The following is a 23757-nucleotide window of genomic DNA, read 5'->3' on the forward strand; positions in this document are numbered from 1 at the left end:
TATTCTCATAATATTTTGCAGCATATATATATGTATATTTAAAATTAATTGTTAATCTTAAATTAGGCTGTCACTCTGTTTTTATGTAAGTTCGTTTGTCCGTCAGAATTGTCAAGTTTTAGGCTATAATGGATGTTGTCATCCTTGCCAAAGTAAAGAATCTATGAGCGCAATTCGGCCTTGTTTACAAAATAATTTGATTTTTTATCCAAATAAAGACGACAATAAAAGAAAAATAAAAAATCCGCGGCATTCAATAATATAGATTGCGCACTGGTTTGTTATGGTCGATACCATCTGTTGAGGAGAAGGGAAAGGGTAGTGTATTGGGGGGGGGGGGGAGGGGTTGAAGAAAGGGAATATAGAATAATTTATTAGTTTTAGTCTACAATTTGTATTAAAAACATTAAATACATTTATATAAATTGTACAATTAAATATAAATTATCAATGAAAGTGTATATTTTTTGTATTTAATGATTTTAAAGTAATTATTTTTTTTAAAAAATGTTTTATTAAATGCTTTTTAAAAGTCAAACTGCTATAAATTATATTAAAGCATACTAATAATTTTTTCCGGTATTGCTTTGAAACCGATTAATATCCGCTTGATGAAAACCGGTTTTAAGCCATACTGAAAAATCGCTTATAGCATCGTATTACAGATAATTTTTTACAGAAAATTAAATAAAAATCATGTTATTAATAACCAATTTTATTAGCACGGTATTGCGGCCACTGGTGGCTAACAAAACTGGTTTTTCATTTTGATTTCCACAGAAAGAGGTCTGTAATTCGATGCTATAAATAACTATAAATGTAAGACAACATTTTTTCAACATATACGAAAATAAAAGTTATATGAGAAAGTACTATGATTTTTATTTACGTTTTTGTGGAGGAAGAGGACAAGTGCCCGATGTTTTGTAAACAAATACTATCACGTTGGCTTAAACTTTGGAGACTTTAGTAAATTTTCCCCCTATAATTTTTATCTAGAGAAGGGATAATTTTGTTTATTGTGATTGGATACTGTACAAAAATGTTTCATTAATCAATATCACTGGTAGTATTTTATGTACTGCTGGACAAACGAACCGACATAGTTACAGAGTACCCATTCTACTAATATCATATCATTATTTCAGAGTACCCAAATTACTGAAAACATAAACTAATTTCAGAGTACCCAATCTATTTAACCTAATTTTATTTCAGATACCTGTCCGTTTATTTACAAATGAGTTATGGGGTTGAAACTAAAGAAAAAGAAACTTTTTATTTTAACAATTTCCATATCTTTTATATATTTCTATTCAAGGTAAGGTAAAATAGATAGATATAAAAGTAATAGGATGTCTGTGTGTCTCTGTGTCTGTGGAAAAGAATCTCAATAACCAGTGACTGTTTTAACTATTTTTGAGTTAGCATACCTCTGCCCTTCTAAGTGAAATTACCACTCCCCCACAAACAAAAATTAAATCATTATATAAAAGTAGCAGGACCTGTGTGTGTTGTGTGTGTTTGTTTGTGTCTGTCTCTACCGAAGGAAAACCATAACCGCTGGACCAATATGGTCCTCCTTTACAATGTATTTTTTTCATAGGTTCTAGGAAGGTTTATATCTATTTTAAGGGAAAGAGAAATCGCACAAAAAAAGAAATGCCGAAATATATTTTAAAGTGCCGCTAGTAAACTTCACTGGCATAGCAAACAGTTTAAAGTGCCAGTAGAGGCCTCTAGGGTCGTAGCCACTTACAAATTAAGATATATATCGATATTAATAATAATTTTTTTAAATTGTAATTAATTCCAGTAGGACTTCGAAACCGATTTATATTCGCTGGATGAAATCCGGTTCTTACCCATTCTGAAAAATCATATGTAGCATCGTATTACATACAACTTTCTACTAATAATAAAATAAAAATCATGATAAATACCATTTTTTAGCCCGAGTCTTGGCCCCTTTGGGGCTAACAAAACTGGTTTTAAGTTTTAATTTTCATCATAATATACGCGGAAAGCTGTCTATAATACGATGCAATAAATAACTAATATCTTTATGTTTAGTGGAAAGGAGAATGGTAAAGAAACGGATTTATCAAACTTAAATTCTTGTTCAAGATACAATATTTCTTCGCCTAGGTTAATATATTTCAACTTTTTAAGTAGCGAAGCTACTCTATAGTTCAGACTGTATGTCCGTCCACTCGTTACCCGTTCGTCGCTCTTTTTATTCGAAATTATTTTGTGACGATACGGTAAAGCTGAAAAAGAAATGTATTATTATTTTTTATGAAAGTTTTTTGATTTTCTATTATTTGATCATTACATAATATAATCTTTTTCATGACCACTTTGCCGTTTGTCCATTAATAATTTAAGTACTACACTACATATGGATCTTGTCCTCCTTGTAATAATAGTACCTATTATTATTTTTAATTTTATGAATTTGAAATTTTAAAATATATTTTTTTTAGAATTTTATATCCTGGATCGGTTAATACTCAATGTAAGTAAAACCTTTATTTTCATTTTCTCAACCACTATACTAATTGTAATCTACAGAAGGGATAATTTTGTGTACCATCAGTGGGGATGTATTTCATTTTATCGGCGATTGTATAATCCCATTAGATCCTCTGGGAGTAACTCCATCCCTCTCAATAATCTTAAGACTGTCCTGGACTAATATAATACTTTTCTGAAAAGCGTAGCAACTGTGTATCACTCATGTTGTATTGTAGGCGTAATAAATGTATAAGTATAGATGTATGCATAACCCAGACAATTAGTTGGGACTTTTTTTGTCTGCTAGCAAATTGCTTTCTACTTTTGTCGGTGTTTATATTTCCGACGTTATTGGCTGATATTCAAAGACCCGATTAAAAGTCGACACAGAGTCAAAACATCGTAGGCATAGTTACATATAGCTTGTGCCCCCTCTATTCTTTTACTTTAATGTAGGCGTACGTGAGTGTAAACCAAACAACAACAACAGTAATAAAATCAAGGAACCAATAAAATGTGAAAACTGTTCTAATCCTAAATTCTGTTCAATTCAGGTAATAAAAGAAAAAATATTATGGGGGGGGGGGGGGGGGTGGTTACCAGGGGATATTTCTTTTAGGATAATGAAGATACCCTACCTAAATTGTTATGATCAACTACAGTTCACGGTAAAATATTCCTGGTAACGAATATTTCCAAAAATCTATGAATTTTAAAGGCTGCTAGCTGCCAAACGGCTGAACGTACAGATCATATTCGCACACCGTTTTTATGTGGCATAAGAAGGCCCAAAAATATTCTGGAATAGCCATAAATCAATAATGCACAATTATCTCGCAGTGCAGAGAAATGCAACAAAGACATATTATACGCGTTTTTCTTTTCTGTGCATCATTGGATCTTGGCTATTTTAGATTATTTGTAGGGCTTCTTATGCCGCTTAAAACGGTGTGCGGGCATGATCTGTACGTTCAGCAGTTTTTCAGCTAGCAGCCTTTAAAATTCACAGATTTTTGGAAATATTTGTTACCAGGAATATTTAACCATCAACTGCAGTTGATCCAATTGTTATAAAGTTATTAGAAGCTTTGTCGTAAAAAAAACAGCGAGATCTAAAGTTACAAACAGAGAAACACACGTTCCGTTACTTTCATATTAGGATAAGTTTATTCAAAATAAAGAATTATAAAATTAATTCCAGTTTTCCGAGTCCGGGCCTTTGATCCCATTTTGGCTAACAAAACTGTTTTTAATCTTTTAAATTTTCATTTTATTATTCGTTAGATCTGTCTATAATACGATATGATAAATTTCTATTTTATTTTCAGAAAGGCATCCGTTTTAAATAAAACTAATCTTGTTGTATTTTAATTTTATTTTTTTCTAGGGGCGATTACTCTTGGATAGGGGGGGAGGGGTTGTGGTACCAACACCCAAAATAGTCAAAACCTTCCCAGGACCTACACAGTAAAGCAGAAACATATCGGTTTTACGGTTAGCGAGATCCTTCGGTACAGACTAACAAATAGACAGACAGACATCAAGCTTCTTTGAATTATAGATATTTATTTTTAGTGGACCGGAAGGGAGAGGAGCATTGTAGAATGCGGAAAAGAAGATATTTGTCAAAAATATCATTTAGGTAAACAGTTAGGATGACAATCGATGTATTAATACTTGGATGTTGCACCAGAATTTCATGTACTCTGATAAAGTGCTCCTTGCTTTTGGCTAAAATACCCTGTAAACAATTCCCTCCCCATTATTGGATGAACGAACGAACTGACCATTAAATAAGGTCCTTATTAGCTAACTAGATTGTCAATATATCCACCTATATCCTATATTCATCATGATATTGATGACGAACGCTCAATTTATCTTTTTAAGTTTTATTTAAATTGCAGGTATGATCTCTAAATCAGAGGATGGGATAGAATGGCAACAGTTTGAGACACATACTTCTTTAAGGTAAAATTATATTGGGGATCTTAAGGGATAAGACTATAGACGATTAGTTAGTATACTTTTTCGACTATGATGGAACAGCGTATAGTGTCTAATAAAAATGACGTCATACAATAGAAATGACCATGATAGGCCAGTATTCAATTTACCATTGTCATTTGGACACTACATGCTGTTTCGACTATGGTCATAAAGATTAAAAGCATTGGTTGAAAAGTTTGGGTACTGCTAGTTTATTCAAAGTTTCCAAATATTTAAAGCCAACTAATAAGATAATGTGTTTTTATAAACTTTGGGGGCCTGTGATATTCACTGCTCCCTTGCTCTCTGAAATAGATAGATAACTTAAACACTTTTTAAAATGTTTATGTCTTTTGAAGCATGACCGAAAATCAGACGGACAAAACAATGTATAGACAAACAAAACTGGTATGAATTTCTATATTTATTTTAATATTTGTGGAAAATTGTCTGTAATATGATAATAATAATGTTTTTTATTTGTATGGCTAAGAACCGGTTCTAATCAAACGAATATTCATCGGTTTCGAAGCCATAATGTAAAATATTTTCATTTATTTCAGAATGTACATATCCTCCTTTCTTGATGTTTCAAATAAAATTCATTCTCCTAAATTTTTATTTATCAGGTAATTTAATTTCATGTATCTACCTATCCATCTTTTTCTATCCATCAATCTTTTTATTCATTTAGCTATCAATTTAGATATCTATCTCTATTTCTTTTTATCTATCCATCTTAATCTATCATATCAATGACTTAATCTATTTCTTCACTCATATATATATTTAAATACTTAAATATGTCAATATACCTATCCAACTATATATCCATATTTCTGTCTATATATCATCTATCAATCTATGTATCCATCTATCTATCCATCTATATATCAATCTATCTATCCATTTATCTATCCATCTATCTATCCATTTATCTATCCACCTATATGTCTTTTATTTATATATTTGCCTATCTATCTATCTATCCATCTATCTATCTACCTATCTATCTACCTATCTATCTACCTATCTAGTAATCTATCTATCTATCTATCTATCTATCTATCTATCTATTTATCTATCTATCTATCTATCTAGATGTGTGGATGGAGATATAAACAGGATCCAAGTCCTACCTGTCCCTCCAGTAAAGCTTCACAATAAACACTCTCTGTTTGCTACGGGTATTAGCATCAACTTTATAATTCTAGGTAGGTTTGAATTATCCTATTAATTTTAAACTTGGCATAATGATTTCTGTAATAGTTTGATACGATTTAGAAAGCGTATCAACTCTATAATCGTTACCATATAGTATGAATGTTCATATGAAACATGTTGATTTTAGGTAAAATGATTCCTAGGACAAAAGGATACAATGTTATAACCGATTCAAGTCATTATTGAAATTAATTTTTTTCTTTTTGCTAATCTAACAACCTCTCTCTCTCTCTCTCTCTCTCTCTCACTCTCTCTCTCTCTCTCTCTCTCTCTCTCTCTCTCTCTCTCTCTCTCTCTCTCTCTTTCTCTTTCTCTCTCTATCTCTCTATCGAATGAAATTTGTAACTGGCTTTCTTTTGCAGTGGAGGTTCTTATAGGTCTAAAGAAAGACTCTTAAGCTATTTTTTTTTGGGGGGGGGGGGGGATTTCTCCACCCTTCTATGGACACAGCCGTTCTTGAGAAATAAGACAAAAGGTTTTTTCATAATAATTTATTTTGCCTTTTTTGTAGATAAAATGAGTAGAACGGAATTTTATACATTGTATCCTGAAACTGTCAGAAAACTGGCTGAAATAAACAGGAAAAAAACACATTCCCATATAAACACTCCCTAAATTGGTAGTAAGAAATCCCATTTTTCATGATTAGAAGATTTTTGAATTTTTTTTTGGAGGGATTTTAAATTTTAATTAAAATTCGAGATGTGTCTGTTTGGACAGAAATGAAAATTTTTCACAAAAATTGTCCCTTTCTTTTTCTTAAAGCAGCTGAAACCTTCAAACAACTGAATTTTGAAAGCAAAGTTTAATGAAATTCTTTCTCGTCTGCTAGGAAAATGGTCTTCAAGAAGGGGGCGAAGTAGTTGGCTTGAATATACATCTATACTTATACATTTATTGAACGGACATTTCTAATTACAAAGCAGCTTCGCTATAAGAATGTGGTTTCCCCACAGAGATCCTGCAGTAAATACTGAAATTTTGGATTATTTAGCTCTACAAAGTCTTGGGTAAGTTTCATTTTTTTTTAAATGTAGCTTTTCTACACTTAAGATTGATCAGTCTATCCGTCCGTGCAACAAATTTACTTACATTTTTCTACAGACTTATTCAGTTTATTCAGTTCTGACACTCTACAAGTGTTAATGTTCGTTTAACATACCATTTCAGATTTTCACTTTTATTGTAATTTTAAATATTTCATTAAAAAATCCTCCAATGTTTTTTTAAGCAAAGCTTTTCTATAATTAGGGTTGGTCCGTCCGTCCGTCCGTCCGTCACGGAAAGCTTTTTTCGTTAATTTAGACATGTTAGAATTGTCCTATCGATTTCAAATTTTGCATGGTGATTCCTTTAGTAGTTAGGTACGATTTAGAAAGCGTATCAACTCTATAATCATTACCAGAATGTCCGTACGTCTATTTTAAACATGTTGATTTTTTTTACATTTTTAACAAAAAATTTGTATGTGACCTAATTATCCGATTGGTCTGATTTTTGGTATACTGATTCCTGGGACAACAAAGTACAATATCATATGCGAAGCAACTCTATAATCAAGTCCTAAAAATGTAAGTATGTCCATAATCATTATCCTGTATCAAGCAGTTTTTCAACAAATTTACTTACAATTTTGCTTTGACTCTTATACATTCGCATTCTGATTATTCAGTTCTGACATTATACAAGTGTTAATGTTCGTTTGTCCTACCGTTTCAGAGCTTCGCTTTTATGGATGTTGTCATCCTTGTTTTATTAAAAATCTTTGAAACTTTTGATTTTATTTTTAGTATCCAGGGTTAGTATCAAAATGTTATTGTAACGATGTTATTGTATCATTAGATACTATATTTTTTGTAAATAAAGGTTACATGATTTTATTCTTATTATTTTATATAGAAACCAAGACAACTCTAACTTAGATGCCCTTTTTGGAGGTAAACTTATTTTTTCAAAAATATATTCAATTTTTCACACAACAAGGACGAAAATAAAAAAAAAATATTTTAAAAAATTAAACGAATGTTTATATTTTATTTATAAAAGATGAAAACAAAATTACGAAGCAGCTTATAGTGCCAATAATAAAATTACATCATACAATACAAATAATCAATGATAGGCCAATATACATTTTACCATTGTCATTAGTCATTTGTATTGTTTGACGTCATTTTTCATAGGTACTATAAGCTGCATCCAAAATTACAAAGGTATAATTCTCCTAAAAGCCTTTTTTTTTAAATAGGTGGTAGTAAGCTTAAGAGTAAATGCAAATATACAAATAAAAATTAACCACTATCTCAAATACCAGCCAAAAAATACATTTCCACTTACGGACAGACGGAATAAAAAAGTGAGTTATATAGTAGCTTCGCTACTGATTATGTTCTTATTTAAAGCGCTGGAAAGTGTCATGTGTGACGTCATAAAAATACGACTAAATAGGAGGGATGAGAGGAGAAGTGGGAAAGGAAACCTCCCACCAAAAAAAGATGGATAATAGACGTATTTTTATGACGCCACATATGACACTTTCCAGAACTTATTTTATTTCAGGCTACGTAAATTTACACGAAACGAGAGATTTTTATAATGATACGAGAAGATTTATTTTTAAAAGATTTCAACAGAAAGGCCACAGGTTAGAATTTGCGGTGTTGACCCCTCAAAATGTCCTATTGAGCAAAACACCCCCCCCCCCCTCCCCTCCCTCTATTTAGAAGTAAAACAGGGTAAGTGTCACTTTTTGGTCCAATAATCCCCCCTTACACTGTTGGAAGTCCTTGCATTTGATTTATTCATCTTTTATCATTAGGGCTTTGACTACATTCAAAAATACTTTAATCTGATACATGAGAACACTAGGTCAATCATAAAAAATGTTATTGAGGGAGGGAAGTGACATTGGACTTTAGATTATTCTGGTGCCCAAAATTTAAAATAAGTTCTCTGATTCGTTAGCTTAAAACAATTGGGTACTTTTTAATAAAGTCATGGTTTGTTGTATAAGTTTTAGCCAATAATATTAATCACTAATGTATTGAAAGAGGATATTTCATTAATCATCGTTGGTGAAATACATCAATTTATAGTCCATTGTCTTATCCCTTAGGATCCCTGCTATATAAATCAACTTTTGTTTTTTCAAACACTTTGTTTAAGTCTAACTTACACAAATTAAAACATTGATTAATGGCCAATGCCATAGAATACGTGGATATATTGACTCGGGAAAATTAAGTCGTCAATTTAGATTGCTATTATGGACCATATACATTGGTCAGTAGGAGGGATAGAGTGAAGGGGTAGGATATGGGGTCTTGTTATTTTAGCCTGCTGAAAATATCACTTTATTAGAGTACATGAAAATCTAGTGCAACATCCAAGTAATTATATATCGATTAAAGGATATTTTATCTAAAGGAAAACAATTCTTTAGCGCTAGAATAAATTATTCCCATAAAAAAGTATAATTAATGAAAAGAAAAAAATTATTTTAGGACCAGTACTGTAGAAAGTAGCAGAAATGATATATAAGAAGTTAGCTTTTTCAAACACTATCAATTTCCTAACCCTGCGGGGCAATCATTAACATATACCTTACAAAACCTAACCTAAAATAACCTTTCAAAAGCAATTGTGAAAATAGGACGAAACCCGCTACTTCGTATTCTTTCAATGATCCATATTTTTTTTAATGACAAAGGATAAATAACCTAAAACCTAATTATTCTAGGACCAGTGCATGGTGTATTAGAAAGTACCAGAACAGATAATCAAGATGATAGCTTTTTCAAAACCATCAAAAATTGCTAATATGGACCTTAATTATTGGTCAGTTAGTTCATCAAGTATTATTATATTATTCTAGGACCAGTATAGTAGAAAGTACACGAACAGATAATCAAGATGATAGTTTCTTCAAACACTATCAAAAATTTACTACGGAGGTAAACCAGCTTGTAACCTACAACTTAAGTCGAAAAAATATTTGTAAAGGTTTCGTGATTATTGGGTGGCAACGCATTGTATATTGTACCTCTCAAATATTGTTTCAGATAAATTTACTTATTATATGGATGCTTACTATGGACATACTTACATTACAGACTTGACTAGAGAGATACTTTGCTTCTAATATTTTACGTTATCGTTAAGAGAATCAATAAACGGAAGGGAATGAGATAATTATACATAGTTATTTATCGCATCGCATTATAGACAGCATTCCGCGGATATTAAAATAAATATCTTAAAATTAATACCTACCAGTATTGTTATGATTCATATTTTAATATCCGCGGAAAATCCGTAAAAATTGTCTGTAATAAGATGCTAAACATGATATTTTAGTATGACTCAAAACCAGTTCTAATACAGCAGAATAATAATCGGTTTCAAAGCCATACTAAACATTCTCGGCCGTTTACAAGATCTTATAGGATTGTTAATTACAATTTTTTTCAGGAGAGAATGAAATTATTCGGATTGGATGACCTTAAAACTGTAAATCCTGCTATTCTGTACAGTTGCTGTTTTCATAATAAATTGGTAAGAATCTTTTTTAATTCAAAACCAATTAAATTTAATTAGTAGAAAGGTTTTTGTCTGAAGTTTAAGATCTTATTAACTAAAAAATTTTTTTAATTTTGGTAAACTACACATAGGTCCCATGATAGTTTTAGGCTATTTTATTTTCATATTGAAGTCTTGGGATTGTTTTAAGCTATTTTTCTAGACCCTTTGAATACAGAAACTGCAGATGCTAGAGGCGCAGTCGTTAGTTGATAAATATTCTGTTTTAGTTAGAAGCTATGGTGACAAGTTATATGATGGATATTTCAAATTATCAAATTAATAAAATTCAATATTTTTCTACAATTTTACTACACAGTCAGTCCTTTGATAATCAGGTATAAATGGATAGATAGATAGATAGACAGACAGACAGACAGACAGATAGACAGACGGACAGACAGATAGATAGATATTTCAACATATTAGAATGAATAACAAGAGCTTATTTGTAAAACATTATGATAGATATACAGACAGACAGACAGACAGCAGACAGACAGACAGACAGACAGACAGACAGGCAGACAGACATACAGACAGACAGCAGACAGCAGACAGACAGACAGACAGACAGACATACATTCATACATAGACCGATAGTTAGACAAACAGACATGTAGTTGAACAGATAGACAGACATATAGTTAGACAAATAGTTACATGACAGACAGATGGATAGACAGACAGGTAAATAGAAAAGACATACAGATAAATAGTCAGACAGATATACAGACAAATTTTTAGACAGACGACAGACATACATACACACAGACAGACAAACAGACAGACAAGAAGATTAATAAATCAATACAAAAATAGATATATAGACTGATGGATTGGTAGACTACGAGATAAATAAATGTTAGATAGATAGACTAAATAGATTGATTAATATAGATTGCTAGATATATTGATATAAACAACAAGACAGATAGGCAAACGGTCACAAAGATAACATGAAATAAATATTAAGTATTAATATTCCTAGATTATAGATGCACAATTGTTGAAGCTGGTTGACCAAAGTTCAGAAAGAAAATCCACACTAACATTTATAACTGCTTCTAAGGTAGGGCATTTTATTTCAACTTCAAAACATACAATTTATATTAATGATAATTACAAATTCCTATCTATCTCTCCTTTCTCTCTCTATCTTTCTTTTATATATCTATTATCTATCTATCATTCTATCTATCCAACTAACTATTTATTTATCTATAAATATATCTGTCCGTCTGTTTGTCTGTCTAAATATCTCTCTATTAGACAGGAAATATTGACTCCAGCTTGCCACTTATGCTCATAGTTTCCTCTAGGACTAAAGGACATTTCTATGTATCTATATATCTCTCTATCGATCTAACTATCTATCTATTAGACAGGAAATATTGACTCCAGCTTGCCACTGATGGTTATAGTTCCCTCCAGGACTAAAGAACATATTCCAGATCCTGTGTGGCACTCACTTGTTTTAAATCAGGTAACAATACCATGGATACTGGTACCACAAGTTTTATAAACACATTCTCGCGTTCGTTGGCTTAAAACATCTTGATTAGTTTTCTTTCTATGACCTCTGGCCTATGAACATATGCTCTATAACTCACTTTGTCCGTTTGTCCATACTTATTGTGCTTTGCTACTTTGGTTGCTGCCATCCTTGTTTTAATTTTTTAAGTCAGTAAAGAGTAAAGTGAGAGTCGACACTCCATTTCTTTTTTATGTAATGAATAGAATAGTTATTTCTCGCATCGTATTATAAACGGCTTTCCGCGGATATAGAATGTACAATTATATGATTAAAACTAGTTTTTTTAGCCCCGAGATGCCGAAGGCACCGGCTAAAAAAACTGGTTTTAATCTTATGATTGTACATTTTTATATTCGTAGAAAGCTGGATATAATACGATGCTAGACATAGTTTTTTCGTATAGATGAGAACCGGTTCCTATCCACCCGATTCGAATGAATACGAGAAAAAAAATTTTGGAGTGTTATTTTTTGTTAGAGTAATTTATCTTCAGGGGGTTGTGATACCATCCCACAAAATATTTCCCAAGCTCTTGTTGAACCTTTCCTTTGCAAAGGAGAACCATATGCATAGGTTCAGCGGTTAGCGAGATCCTTATCTACAGACAAAAACATACAGACATTCTGTTACTTTTAAATATGAATTATAAATATTTTAGGATCGTCTTATTTCCACGTTGGATTTAAATGAGTTTTTGAAATTTGTCATTCTCAAATCTTCTATTGAAGCTAATGATAATATTCAAAAGTTTAGGTAAGAGTTACAGATAGACAGATAGATAGATAGACAAACAGATAGACAGACAAATAGACAGATAAATGGATAGAGGGACAAATGGATAGATAGACAAATGGATAGAGAGATAGTTGGACAGATAGACAGACAGGTAGTTATAAAAACAGATATATAGACGGACAGATAGATAGACAAACAGGCAGACAGACAAATACACAGATAAATGGATAGACGGACAAATGGATAGATAGACAAATGGATAGAGAGATAGTTGGACAGAAAGACAGACAGATTGTTATACAAACAAATATATAGATGGACAGATAGACAGATAAATAGACAAACAGGCAGATAGATAGATAGACAGACAGATAAATAAAAAAACGGATTCTTGGACATACAGATTACAGATAGACAGACAGATAAATAGAAAGATAGATATTTGGACAGATAGACAGACATATAGATATTGAATAAAAAGACATATATTTGGACAGATAGACAGACATATAGGTATTTAATAGAAAGACAGATAGTTGAACAGATAGACACACAGATTGATAGACAATCAAATACATAGGCAGACAAAGAGACAGAAAAATAGATAGACAGACAGATAGAAGAGAAAAAGAAAATTGAAGGATAGAGAGTTTACAACCTAAGATACAAATTAACAGTTAAACAAAATAAAGGGCCAAAGGTCCAAATTAACGTTAAATAATGCTTACTTACAGAAAAGCTTAGCTACTTTAAAAAGTAAAAATATTTATTTTATCCTTAGAGAAATATTTATTGATGACAATCAGAATATTGCCTCAGATATCTCTACCTCTAGGTAATTATCTTAATAATTCATAGACAATTCCTGTCTTTTTATATAAAGATTTGAACATGTAGACCAATACAGTATCTGGTTCCATTAGAATTCAGCCCACATGGGATTACGGAATTCAGTCCAGTGGGATTCAACCCAAAGGAATTGAGTCCACACGGGATTCAACCCAAAGGAATTGAGTCCACACGGGATTCAACCCAAAGGAATTGAGTCCACACGGGATTCAACCCACGGTTTTCAGCCCATACGAGATTCAACCAACGGAATTCAGCCCACACGGGACTCAACTTATAAATTTAAAAAATGTATTTGGAAAAATAAGCTATATATTAGGTTGAATCCCGTATGGACTGAATACCATGGTTTGAGTCCTGTGTGGTCTGAATACCCTAGGTTAAGTCCCGTGTGGGCTGAATTCCGTGGGTTGAATTTCATATGGGCTTAATACCATAGGTTGAATCCCATGGGGACTGATTCCTGTGTGGGCTGAATTCTATTGGGTTGAATCCCGCTGGGCTGAATTCCGTGGGTTGAATCCCGTGTGGGCTGAATTCCAATGAAACCGTTTATGTAGAACAATATTATAGTATTGATGCGTTACTAATGAATGTAATTGTTCATATTGTTTAGACATTGTTCAGAGTTACCCTAAATAAAATATAGGTGTTTTATATAGAACAATTATAGTGTTGCTGCGATACTTATGGATATCATTGTTCATATATTGTTTCAGAGTTACCCCAAGTAGAATATGGGTATTGCTATGCTACTTATCAATATAATTGTTTATATTGTTTAGACATTGTTCATAGTTACCCTGAATAGAATATAGATGTTTACATAAACTATTATTATAGTATTTATGTGCTACTTATCAATATAATTGTTTATATTCTTAAGACATTGTTCCGAGTTACCCCAAGTAGAATATGGGTGTTATGTATACCAATATCATAGTATTGCTACGCTACTTATCAATATAATTGTTTATATTGTTTAGACTTTGTTCAGAGTTAAAACAAGTAGAATATGGATATTTATGTAAGCTAATAAATAGTATTTCTGTTCTACTTATGGATTTATTTGTTTATATTGTTTAGACATTGTTCCGAGTTACCCCTAGTAGGATATGGATGTTTATGTAGACTAATATTATAGTATTGCTGCGCTAATTAGAGATATAATTGTTGATATTGTTTAAACATTGTTTCGAGTTACCCCAAGTAGAATATGTGTGTTTATGTAGACAAATAAAATAGTATTTCTGCGCTACATATGAATATAATTGTTCATATTATTTAGACATTGTTCTGAGTTATCCCAAGTGGAATATGAATGTTTATGTAGACCAATATTATAGTATTGCTGCGCTTCTTATGGATGTAATTGTTCATATTGTTTAGATATTGTTCAGAGTTACACTGAGTAGAATATGAATGTTTATGTAGACCAATTGTTGAAAATATTAGTGGAATATGAATGTTTATGTAGACCAATATTATAGTATTGCTGCGCTACTTATCAATATAACTGTTTAAATTGTTTAGACATTGTTCAGAGTTACCCCAAGTAGAATATAGGTGTTCATTAGACAAATATAATATTATTGCTGCCCTACTTATGGATACAATTGTTCATGTTTAGACATTGTTCAGAGTTAAACCAAGTAGAATATGGGTATTTATGTAGACTTATATTATAGTATTGCTGCGCTATTTATGGATATAATTGTTTATATTATTTATACATTGTTCTGAGTTACCCCAAGTCGAATATGGATGTTTATGTAGACCAATAATACAGTATTTTGTGCTATTTATAGATATATTTGTTCATATTGTTTAGACTTTGTTCAGAGTTACCACAAGTGGAATATGAATGTTTATGTAGACCAATATTATAGTATTGCTGTGCTTCTTATGGATGTAATTGTTCATATTGTTTAAATATTGTTCAGAGTTGCCCCAAATAGAGTATAGATGTTTTAATAGAACAGCATTATTGTATATCTGCGCTACATAAGGATATAATTGTTGATATTGTTTAGACATTGTTTCGAGTTACCCCAAGTAGAATATGGGTATTTATGTAGACTTACATTATAGTATTGCTGCCCTACTTATGGATATAATTGTTTATATTGTATAGACATTGTTCAGGGTTACCCCAAGTAGAATATGGGTGTTTTAGTAGACAAATAAAATAGTATTTCTGCGCTACTTATGGATATAATTGTTCATATTGTATAGACATTGTTCAGAGTTACCCTAAAGTTGAATATAGGTGTTTATGTAGACTAATAAAATAGTATTTCTGCGCTACTTATGAATATAATTGTTCACATTGTTTAGACATTGTTCAAAGTTAAGTAGAATATGGGTGTTTATGTAGACTAATATTATATAGTATTTTTGTGCTACATAAGGATATCATTGTTCATAATGTTTAGACATTGTTTCGAGTTACCCCAATCAGAATATGGATGTGTTTGTAGACCAATATTAGAGCCAACACATATTAGTAGACAAATTAAACTGTTAGGTAACATTATTATAACCCGCGACCATGGCTCAACACGTAGCGCATCCGCTCATCGTCGGGAAGGTGATAGGTTTGAATCTCGGTCTGACACTGCGTCATAACTAAAGACGTTAATGGTTCCCACTGCTACTTTGTCAGATGCGCGACGTAAATAGTTAGAGTGGGGGGAATGCCTTGGCCCAAAACAGGCGCAACCCGCTACCATGCACAGTTGGGACTTCTCAGACAAAGGTCGTGCATCTCAGAGAGTTGGTTGTCTGATGGGTGAATGAACGCTTTACAACGCAATCATAAGTATTGCATGTATGTTTCAAGGTGCGTGGAGGTCTAGTACCCGAAGCGACACCTAGCCCCTAGAGTCTTAACTTAACATTATTATATATAAAGAACATCTCCATTTAAGAACAACAGTTTGTCTTATTGATTTGAAACTCCTTTATCATTATTACCAAGTCAGTATGTGTAAATGAAAAATAAAGTTTAAATAAAAAAAAAAAGTAAATGAAAACTTCTGGGATGATTAGTAACAATGTTATGAAGTTAGTATAAATATAATCATGTGATCTGGAGGCCTAGGGGCATTTCAACAGCCTACATTAGTAGGACCTGAGATGGGTTTTTGAAAGAAGAATGCCGCGTTTTTTTGACATTTTTTAGACCTGTCGTCTTTGTTCAATCGACCATTATTATGAAAAGGCATTGTAGGATTTAAACAGAGTAAACAACCTTTTATTTAATTATTTCGCTTTTGTTGGTACGGCTTTTATAGAAGAAAAATAAATAATCTTAAATCCATTTTTGAAATGAGCTTTATTAGACACTAGCGGCTTCGCCCCTAGCCTCTAGGGGCTGTGCCCCAAGAGGTTTGATCAACCTAATTTTTCGTATTTTAGATTTAAAAAGAAAAAGTAAAAAAAAAATTTTTTTTGGGGGGGGGGTATTTTTATTTTTTTGGGGGGTTGGGGGTGTCCCACCCCCCAAGAAAATAGCTTAAAACCATCACAGGACCAGTAGGTATATTCCCTGAAGAGTAGAGCCCAATCGGTTCAGTGGTTACTGAGATCTTAAGCTTCAGACGGACAGACAGACGGACAGACGGACAGACAGACAGACAGACATCGTTCTACTTTGTATTATAGATTATTCAATTAGCTAAAATAATAATTTTAAAATTTTGAATTCCTTAGTTGTATACTCTGTTTAAATCCTACGAGGCATTTTCATAACAATGATTGATTGGACAAAGACGACAGATCTAAAAAATGTCGAAAAAACGCGGCATTCTTCTTTCAAAACCCATCTCTGCCTTTCTTTTAAAGCTCTATCAAGGTTTATACTTAGGTGAATTTGGATGTGAATATGTGCAGACAGGTTCTCTGTGCGGCTGTAGCACCATGAAAGTTGTGGCTGCTAGAAAAGTAGAGGTAAGAAATTCATTACTTTTCTATGTGAAAAAAAAGGGCTCAGATCATTAACAGTTTTAGTAGGGAATACTGTAGTACATTTTACTGATTTTATAAGCTGTATATTAATTTTCTTTAAAACTTTTATAAAGACCTTGATTGGCATGTAAAAGATTTCAGTGTCTAAGCTTTTTCATTATTAATTTAATTCTACATATAATACAGTTCAAATCAATTTATCCTTCATTGTCTTATCCCTTATTATCCCTGATTTTTTAGGGGAAAAGTTTGAGTCACCTTAAGCATCTGGCTACAATTGAAATGGAAACCAACCATGGTTATAGATCCATAATAACTTATGTTATCAACACATTTACTAATCAAATTCAGGTAAATTCTAATTATTAATCTCTCTCCTTCTCTCTTTTAATCTCTCTCTCTTTCTCTTTCTCTCTCTCTCTCTCTCTCTCACATTCAGGTAAAGAATCTCTTTCTTTGATTTCTTTCTCTGTCTCTCTATCTCATTGTCTCTCTCTCTCTATGTCTCTCTCTCCCTCTCTCTCTCTCTCTCTCTCATGGCTAGTATTGAAATGGAAACCAATCATGGTTATAGATCTATTATAACTTATGTTATCAACACATTTACTAATCACATCCAGGTAAATTATCTCTTTATTTTTCTGCCTCTCTCTCTCCTTCTCTTTCTCTCTTCCTCTAATGACATGGAAACAAACCATGGATATAGATCTATTATAACTTATGTGATCAACACATTTACTAATCACATCCAGGTAAAGAATCTCTTTATTTTTCTGTCTCTCTCACTCTCTCTGTGTCTGTCTCTGTCCCTTTCTCTCTCTCTCTCTCTCTCTCTCTCTCTCTCTCTCTCTCTCTCCCCTTTATTCTCTCTCTCTCATGACAAGAATTGAAATGGAATGCAACCATAGTTATAGATCCATAATAACTTATGTTATCAACACATTTACTGACCACATCCAGATATATTATCTCTTTATTTTTCTCTCTCTCTCTCTTTCTCCTTGGCTCCCCCTCTCTTCTTCTCTCTCTCCCTCTAATGACATGGAAACCAAATGGTTAGGTTATAGATCTTTTATAACTTATGTGATCAACACATTTACTAATCACATCCAGGTAAAGAATCTCTTTCTTTGCTTCTTTTTCTTTCTCTCTCTCCCTTTCTCTCTTATGGCTACAATTAAAATGGAAACCAACCATGGTTATAGATCTATTATTACTTATGTGATCAACACATTTACTAATCACGTCCAGGTAAAGAATCTCTTTCTTTTTCTCTGATTTTATTTTTAAGGACAGTTCAATTGAAATGAAAACCAACCATATTTATAGATCTATTACAGCATGACCCTTATAAAAGTAGTTTCTGGTATTTAAAAGACCTTAATACCTGTAATTTTAAAAGTACCATATTTCCTTGTTCTCTATAAATTTTCACACCAGAATATATAAAAATTATTTTATTTGAATCAATCAACAAAGGAGATTTTAGCAGATAAAAATTATACCTACAGAAAAAGAAATCATACAGTTTTTATTTTGTTTTGATAAGTTAAAAATCAAAAAGTTAGTCTCCCTTTTTCTTTCACTCTTTCTTTTTCTTTTTCTGAAAATCTTCTCTATAACTCGTCCATGATTTCTCTGTGTTTCCTTATGCATTGACAACCTTGTTTATTTGTAGATTAAAAACGAGGGAAACAATTTGAACTGTGTTGGTGAAGCTTCCAAACAGGATGACCTAATTGATCACATTGATTATTATGCTAGGATTGATCCTGCTATAAGGAAGAAGGTAACTATTCGGATATATCTAAATCAGAACAGGATGACCTAATTGATCATTTTGATTATGATGCAAGGATTGATCCTGCTGTAAAAAAGAAGGTAACTATTCAGATACATCTAAATCAGAACAGGATGACCTAATTGATCTTATTGATTATGATGCAAGGATTGATCCTGCTGTAAGGAAGAAGGTAACTATTCAGATATATCCAAATTAAATCAAGATGATCTAATTGATCATATTGATTATGATGCTTGGATTGATCCTGCTGTGAGAAAGAATGCAACTATTCAGATATATCCAGATTTAATCTATCTATGTATAGGTTGAAGGAGTTTAAAAAAAGATTGTAATAGAATGCTGTTATATTGTAACTCAATTTATCTATCTTTTTACCTATCTATCTATCTATCTGTATACATAAGTTGAAGGAGTATATAAAGAGATTTTAATAAAATGTTATATAATACCTCAATTTATCTATCTTTCTATCCATCAATCTATATATATATATATCTATCTATCTTTTTATCTGTATATGTTAAAGGCGTATATCAAGAGAATAAAATAGAATGTTGTAACTTAGTAATCCAAATTTATTTATCTATTTATAGGATAGAGAATATCAAGAGAATAAAATATAATGTTGTTACTTAGTATCTCAATCTATCTATCTATCTGTATAGGTTGAGGGAGTATATCAAGAGAATGGAATAGAATGTTGTTACTTAGTATCTTAATCTATCTATCCATCTGTATAGGTTGAAGGAGTATATCAAGAGAACGGCATAGAATGTTGTTACTTAGTATCTCAATCTAACTATCCATCTGTATAGGTTGAAGGAGTATATCAAGAGAATGGTATAGAATGTTGTTACTTAGTATCTCAAGAGGGGCCAGGCGTGGCTACTGTCACTATTGTTAATACTTGTAAAAATCAGGTATTTTTAAACAAAGACAATTAAGACTATAGGTAGCATAGCAGAAATACACTGAGATCCAAAGGAATAAGAAAATGATACACAATATTACCCTATCTGTAGATTACAATTAGTGGCTGAAACGGTTGGAAACTCAATTTTATAAGCCAACCAATCAAAATTCGGATCTACTGCAGTTGACGGTAAAATATTGCTGGTAACGCAATTTTCCAAAAATCTATGAATTTTAAAGACTGCTAGCTGCCAAACGGCTGAACGTACAGATCATGCCCGCACATTGTTTTAAGCGGCATAAGAAGGCCTACAAATAATCTGGAATAGCCATAAATCAATAATGCATAATTATCTCGCAGTGCAAAGAAATGCGCGAAAAAGACCTATTTTACGCGTTTTTTCTTCAATGAAGCTTTCCCTGTGCATCTTTGGATTTTGGCTATTCCAGATTATTTGTAGGTCTTCTTATGCCGCTTAAAATGGTGTGCGGGTATGATCTGTACGTTCAGCCGTTTGACAGCTAGCAGCCTTTAAAATTCATAGATTTTTGGAAAATTGCGTTACCAGCAATATTTTACCGTGAACTGCAGTAGATCCCAAAATTCAATTAAAGTCCCCAAAGTTATTAAACCATCGTATGAAGATTTTTTTTTAGGTTTTGATTAAGTTTCAGTTTTTATCAGAAACAGCTTTTGCTTTGAAACAAGGAATTTTTTCAATCAAAAACTTTTAATGCATGAACTAACGGATACGCCCCTAGAGGCCTCAAGTGAGAGGGAGGAGTCGACCCACCCCACTTTTAATATTAGTTTTTAAAGGGAAAGAAAATAAATTAAGGGTTAATTTTTTTCAATGAGCTTTTACTCTTTGGAGGGTGATGGTATCCTTCTTCTAAATAGTTATAAACCTTATTGAAGACTTCTATAATAAGCTTCAATAATCGATATATTATTACTTGGATGTTGCACCAGATTTTCATATACTCTAATAAAGTGATACTCACAGCTAGCTAAAATAACGATATCTCCCATCCACCCCTTTCACCCCATTCTCTGCCGTCCTTCTGGATGAACGAACTAACCAATAAATTAGCTAGCTCAATTGACGTCAAATTTTCCCCTGACAATATATACACGTGTATCCTATATCCATTATGATTGAAAAAAAACTTGTGCAGGCGAGGTCCAGGTAGATGTTGGACCTGGCAGGATGGAACCAGTCAATGTGTTTCTTTCCAGAGAACATGAAACCTCTACAGCACCAGATTGGAGTTATACTATTCTTAATTTAGAATCTGCTTAGTTAATCTATCTATCTTAGAGTCTATCTATCTATCTGTCTGTCTGTCTATCTATCTATCTATCTAAATGTTTTCCTTGGCAGAGATCAACATGAATCCTTTAAAGCATCAGATTGGAGCTATACTATTCTTAATTTAGAATCTGCTTAGTCAATCTATCTATATAATGTCTGTGAATCCATCTAAATGTCTGTCTGTCTGTCTATCTATCTAAATGTTTTCTTTAACAAAAAACAACATGGAACATCTAAAGCACCAGATTGGAGTTATACTATTCTTAATTTAGAATCTGCTTAGTTAATCTATCTATCATAGAGTTTATCTATCTATCTGTCTGTTTGTCTATCTATATATATATAAATATTTTCCCTAGTGTAGATCAACATGAAACCTCTAAAGCAACAGATTTAAGCTTTGCTGTTCTTAATTTAGAATCTGCTTAGTTAATCTATCTATCTTAAAGTCTATCTATCTATCTGTCTGTCTGTCTATCTATCTAAATGTTTTCTTTGACAAAAAACAACATGGAACATCTAAAGCATCAGATTGGAGCTATACTATTCTTAATTTAGAATCTGCTTAGTTAATCTATCTATCTATCTTATGTATGTTTAGCTAAAAAAATCTAAATCCAATGATACAAATCTTAATTTGGATTTAGTCTATCTAGTTCTCTATTAATTTAATTCACAATGCAAATGCACTATATTTCCAGTAAGGCTTGCAAAACCAATTGTTATCCGTTGGATTAGAACTGGTTTCCAGCCAAACTAAAAAATCACGTATTATATAATAGACAATTTTCTACAAATAGTAAAATTTGTTTCAGTTTAGTGGTTTTAATCTCATTTATCAATCAATTTATCATTTTAATATCCGCGGAAAGCTGTCTATAATACGATGCGTTAATAAACTATTACATATTAATATATAGTTTTTATAGTTGTCAGTTTCTGTACAAATAAACCAAAATTATAACTGTTTATAAAGGCTCGGCAGCCGCCTGTAAGCCTCAGGGAATTCAACCTTTTGCAAATTTAAAAATCAGCAGGAAGTCTAAGTCTGACCCAAATATTGCAATCCGTCTTATCAAAAAAATGTCCAAGCATCCAAACGGGTTTAAATTTGAGGTTTAGATGCAGCTGCCGAGTCTAACTCTTTATTTACTGTATAAATAATTTTCTAAAAGCACAAGATAATCAACACTATATTTAATTATCTCAAAAACAAAATATAACTATTTTTTAAACAAAACGTTGATGATTTTCTAGCTTATATTTACTAGAAACTTTTAAAATAATATAATCCATATATAAAAGTAACAGGATGTCTTTCTGTACCGACGGATCTCGCTAACCGCTGAACCGATATGGTTTTCCTTTACAATTTAGCTTCCCGTTTAGTTTAGGGAAGGTTTATAACTATTTTTGAGAAGGGTACCATCACCTCCCAATACAAATCGCCCCTAGAAAAAAAGACCCCCACCAAGTATAAAAAAATAAAATTGAATATAAACAGGGGTCGATTCCCTCTCCTCTTCTCAAGTGCCTCTAGAGGCCTCTATGGGGGCGTAGCCGATAGTGTTAAATATGATAGTTAATGGGTTTAGCTTATTTAACTAGGTATATGCAGGGAAAAAGGGAATGTCATTCTGACAAACAATTCTAAAGGAAAATTTCCCCACAACCCCCTTTCCTTCCCTTCTCACCCACTACTCTTCAATTACATGACAAAACAAAATATACTTCCACCTTACTTTAAAAAGTTTCGTGATTTTTTGTAGAATTGATTGTTAGAATAGCTACCCTTGGGTATATGTAGAATGTAGATGAGGAAAAAAAGTTATTAGAAATATTGTAAAAATTTAAGATGTTTGTTATATTTCACCTAGGGATCGAAGGGACTTTGGACTATAAATTACACTGGTACCCAAAGTTTATAACTGTGTTATCTCTATTTGGTTTGAACTTTTCAACCAATAAATTAATTCTACAGGGCATTTTGTTTATCATTACCGGGAAGGTACATCAATTTATTGTCCATGGTCTTATCCCTTAAGATCACTGATGTTTGTTAAATGTTACCTATTGAATGTTAGTATGAATTGTTAGAAATTTAGAGAATAAATTTTATAGTAAAATGAATATATTTATTCCATATTGTAACTTATTTATTCTTTTGTCTGAAACTACAGATTTAGATTAGTATATACTTAAACGATTTAGTTCTCCTTTTTATAGAAGATTCTTCAAAGACCCTGGATGGTTTTAGGCTTTAGCTAATTTTCTACTTTCCTTACTCCTCCAAAAACTGATATCTCCTAGATGCTAGGAGCGCAGCC

General features: G+C 32.1%; 1 protein-coding gene across 1 annotated transcript; it reads left to right on the forward strand.

The window, feature by feature from the left end:
• Nucleotides 1-1216: 1216 nt before the first annotated feature.
• On the forward strand, nt 1217-21418 carry LOC145331324 (uncharacterized). The gene is made up of 27 exons (XM_080175940.1): nt 1217-1321; nt 2074-2148; nt 2487-2518; nt 2974-3071; nt 4093-4159; nt 4425-4488; nt 5070-5135; nt 5608-5720; nt 6242-6307; nt 6683-6740; nt 7630-7667; nt 8290-8374; nt 9605-9683; nt 10201-10284; nt 10539-10646; nt 11300-11380; nt 11693-11794; nt 12504-12598; nt 13362-13415; nt 14963-14986; nt 15889-15956; nt 17298-17380; nt 17639-17749; nt 19077-19187; nt 19312-19371; nt 20018-20111; nt 21294-21418. Exons 1-27 carry the CDS (start codon nt 1248-1250, stop codon nt 21416-21418), a joined length of 2115 nt encoding a protein of 704 aa, XP_080032066.1. The 5' UTR covers nt 1217-1247.
• Nucleotides 21419-23757: the final 2339 nt, after the last annotated feature.

Source organism: Acartia tonsa, chromosome 11 (assembly GCF_053477335.1).
Source record: "Acartia tonsa isolate MP-2025a chromosome 11, ASM5347733v1, whole genome shotgun sequence".
In the NCBI taxonomy this organism is placed as follows: Eukaryota; Metazoa; Arthropoda; class Copepoda; order Calanoida; family Acartiidae; genus Acartia; species Acartia tonsa.

Bases quoted from the DNA above. Each gene is read 5' to 3' on its own strand.
- LOC145331324 (XM_080175940.1), top strand. From the start codon at position 1,248: ATGGGGTTGAAACTAAAGAAAAAGAAACTTTTTATTTTAACAATTTCC. The intron at 4,160-4,424 runs GTAAACAGTTAG...TTTAAATTGCAG, and splicing joins TTGTCAAAAATATCATTTAG to GTATGATCTCTAAATCAGAG. The intron at 17,750-19,076 runs GTAAATTCTAAT...GTTTATTTGTAG, and splicing joins CATTTACTAATCAAATTCAG to ATTAAAAACGAGGGAAACAA.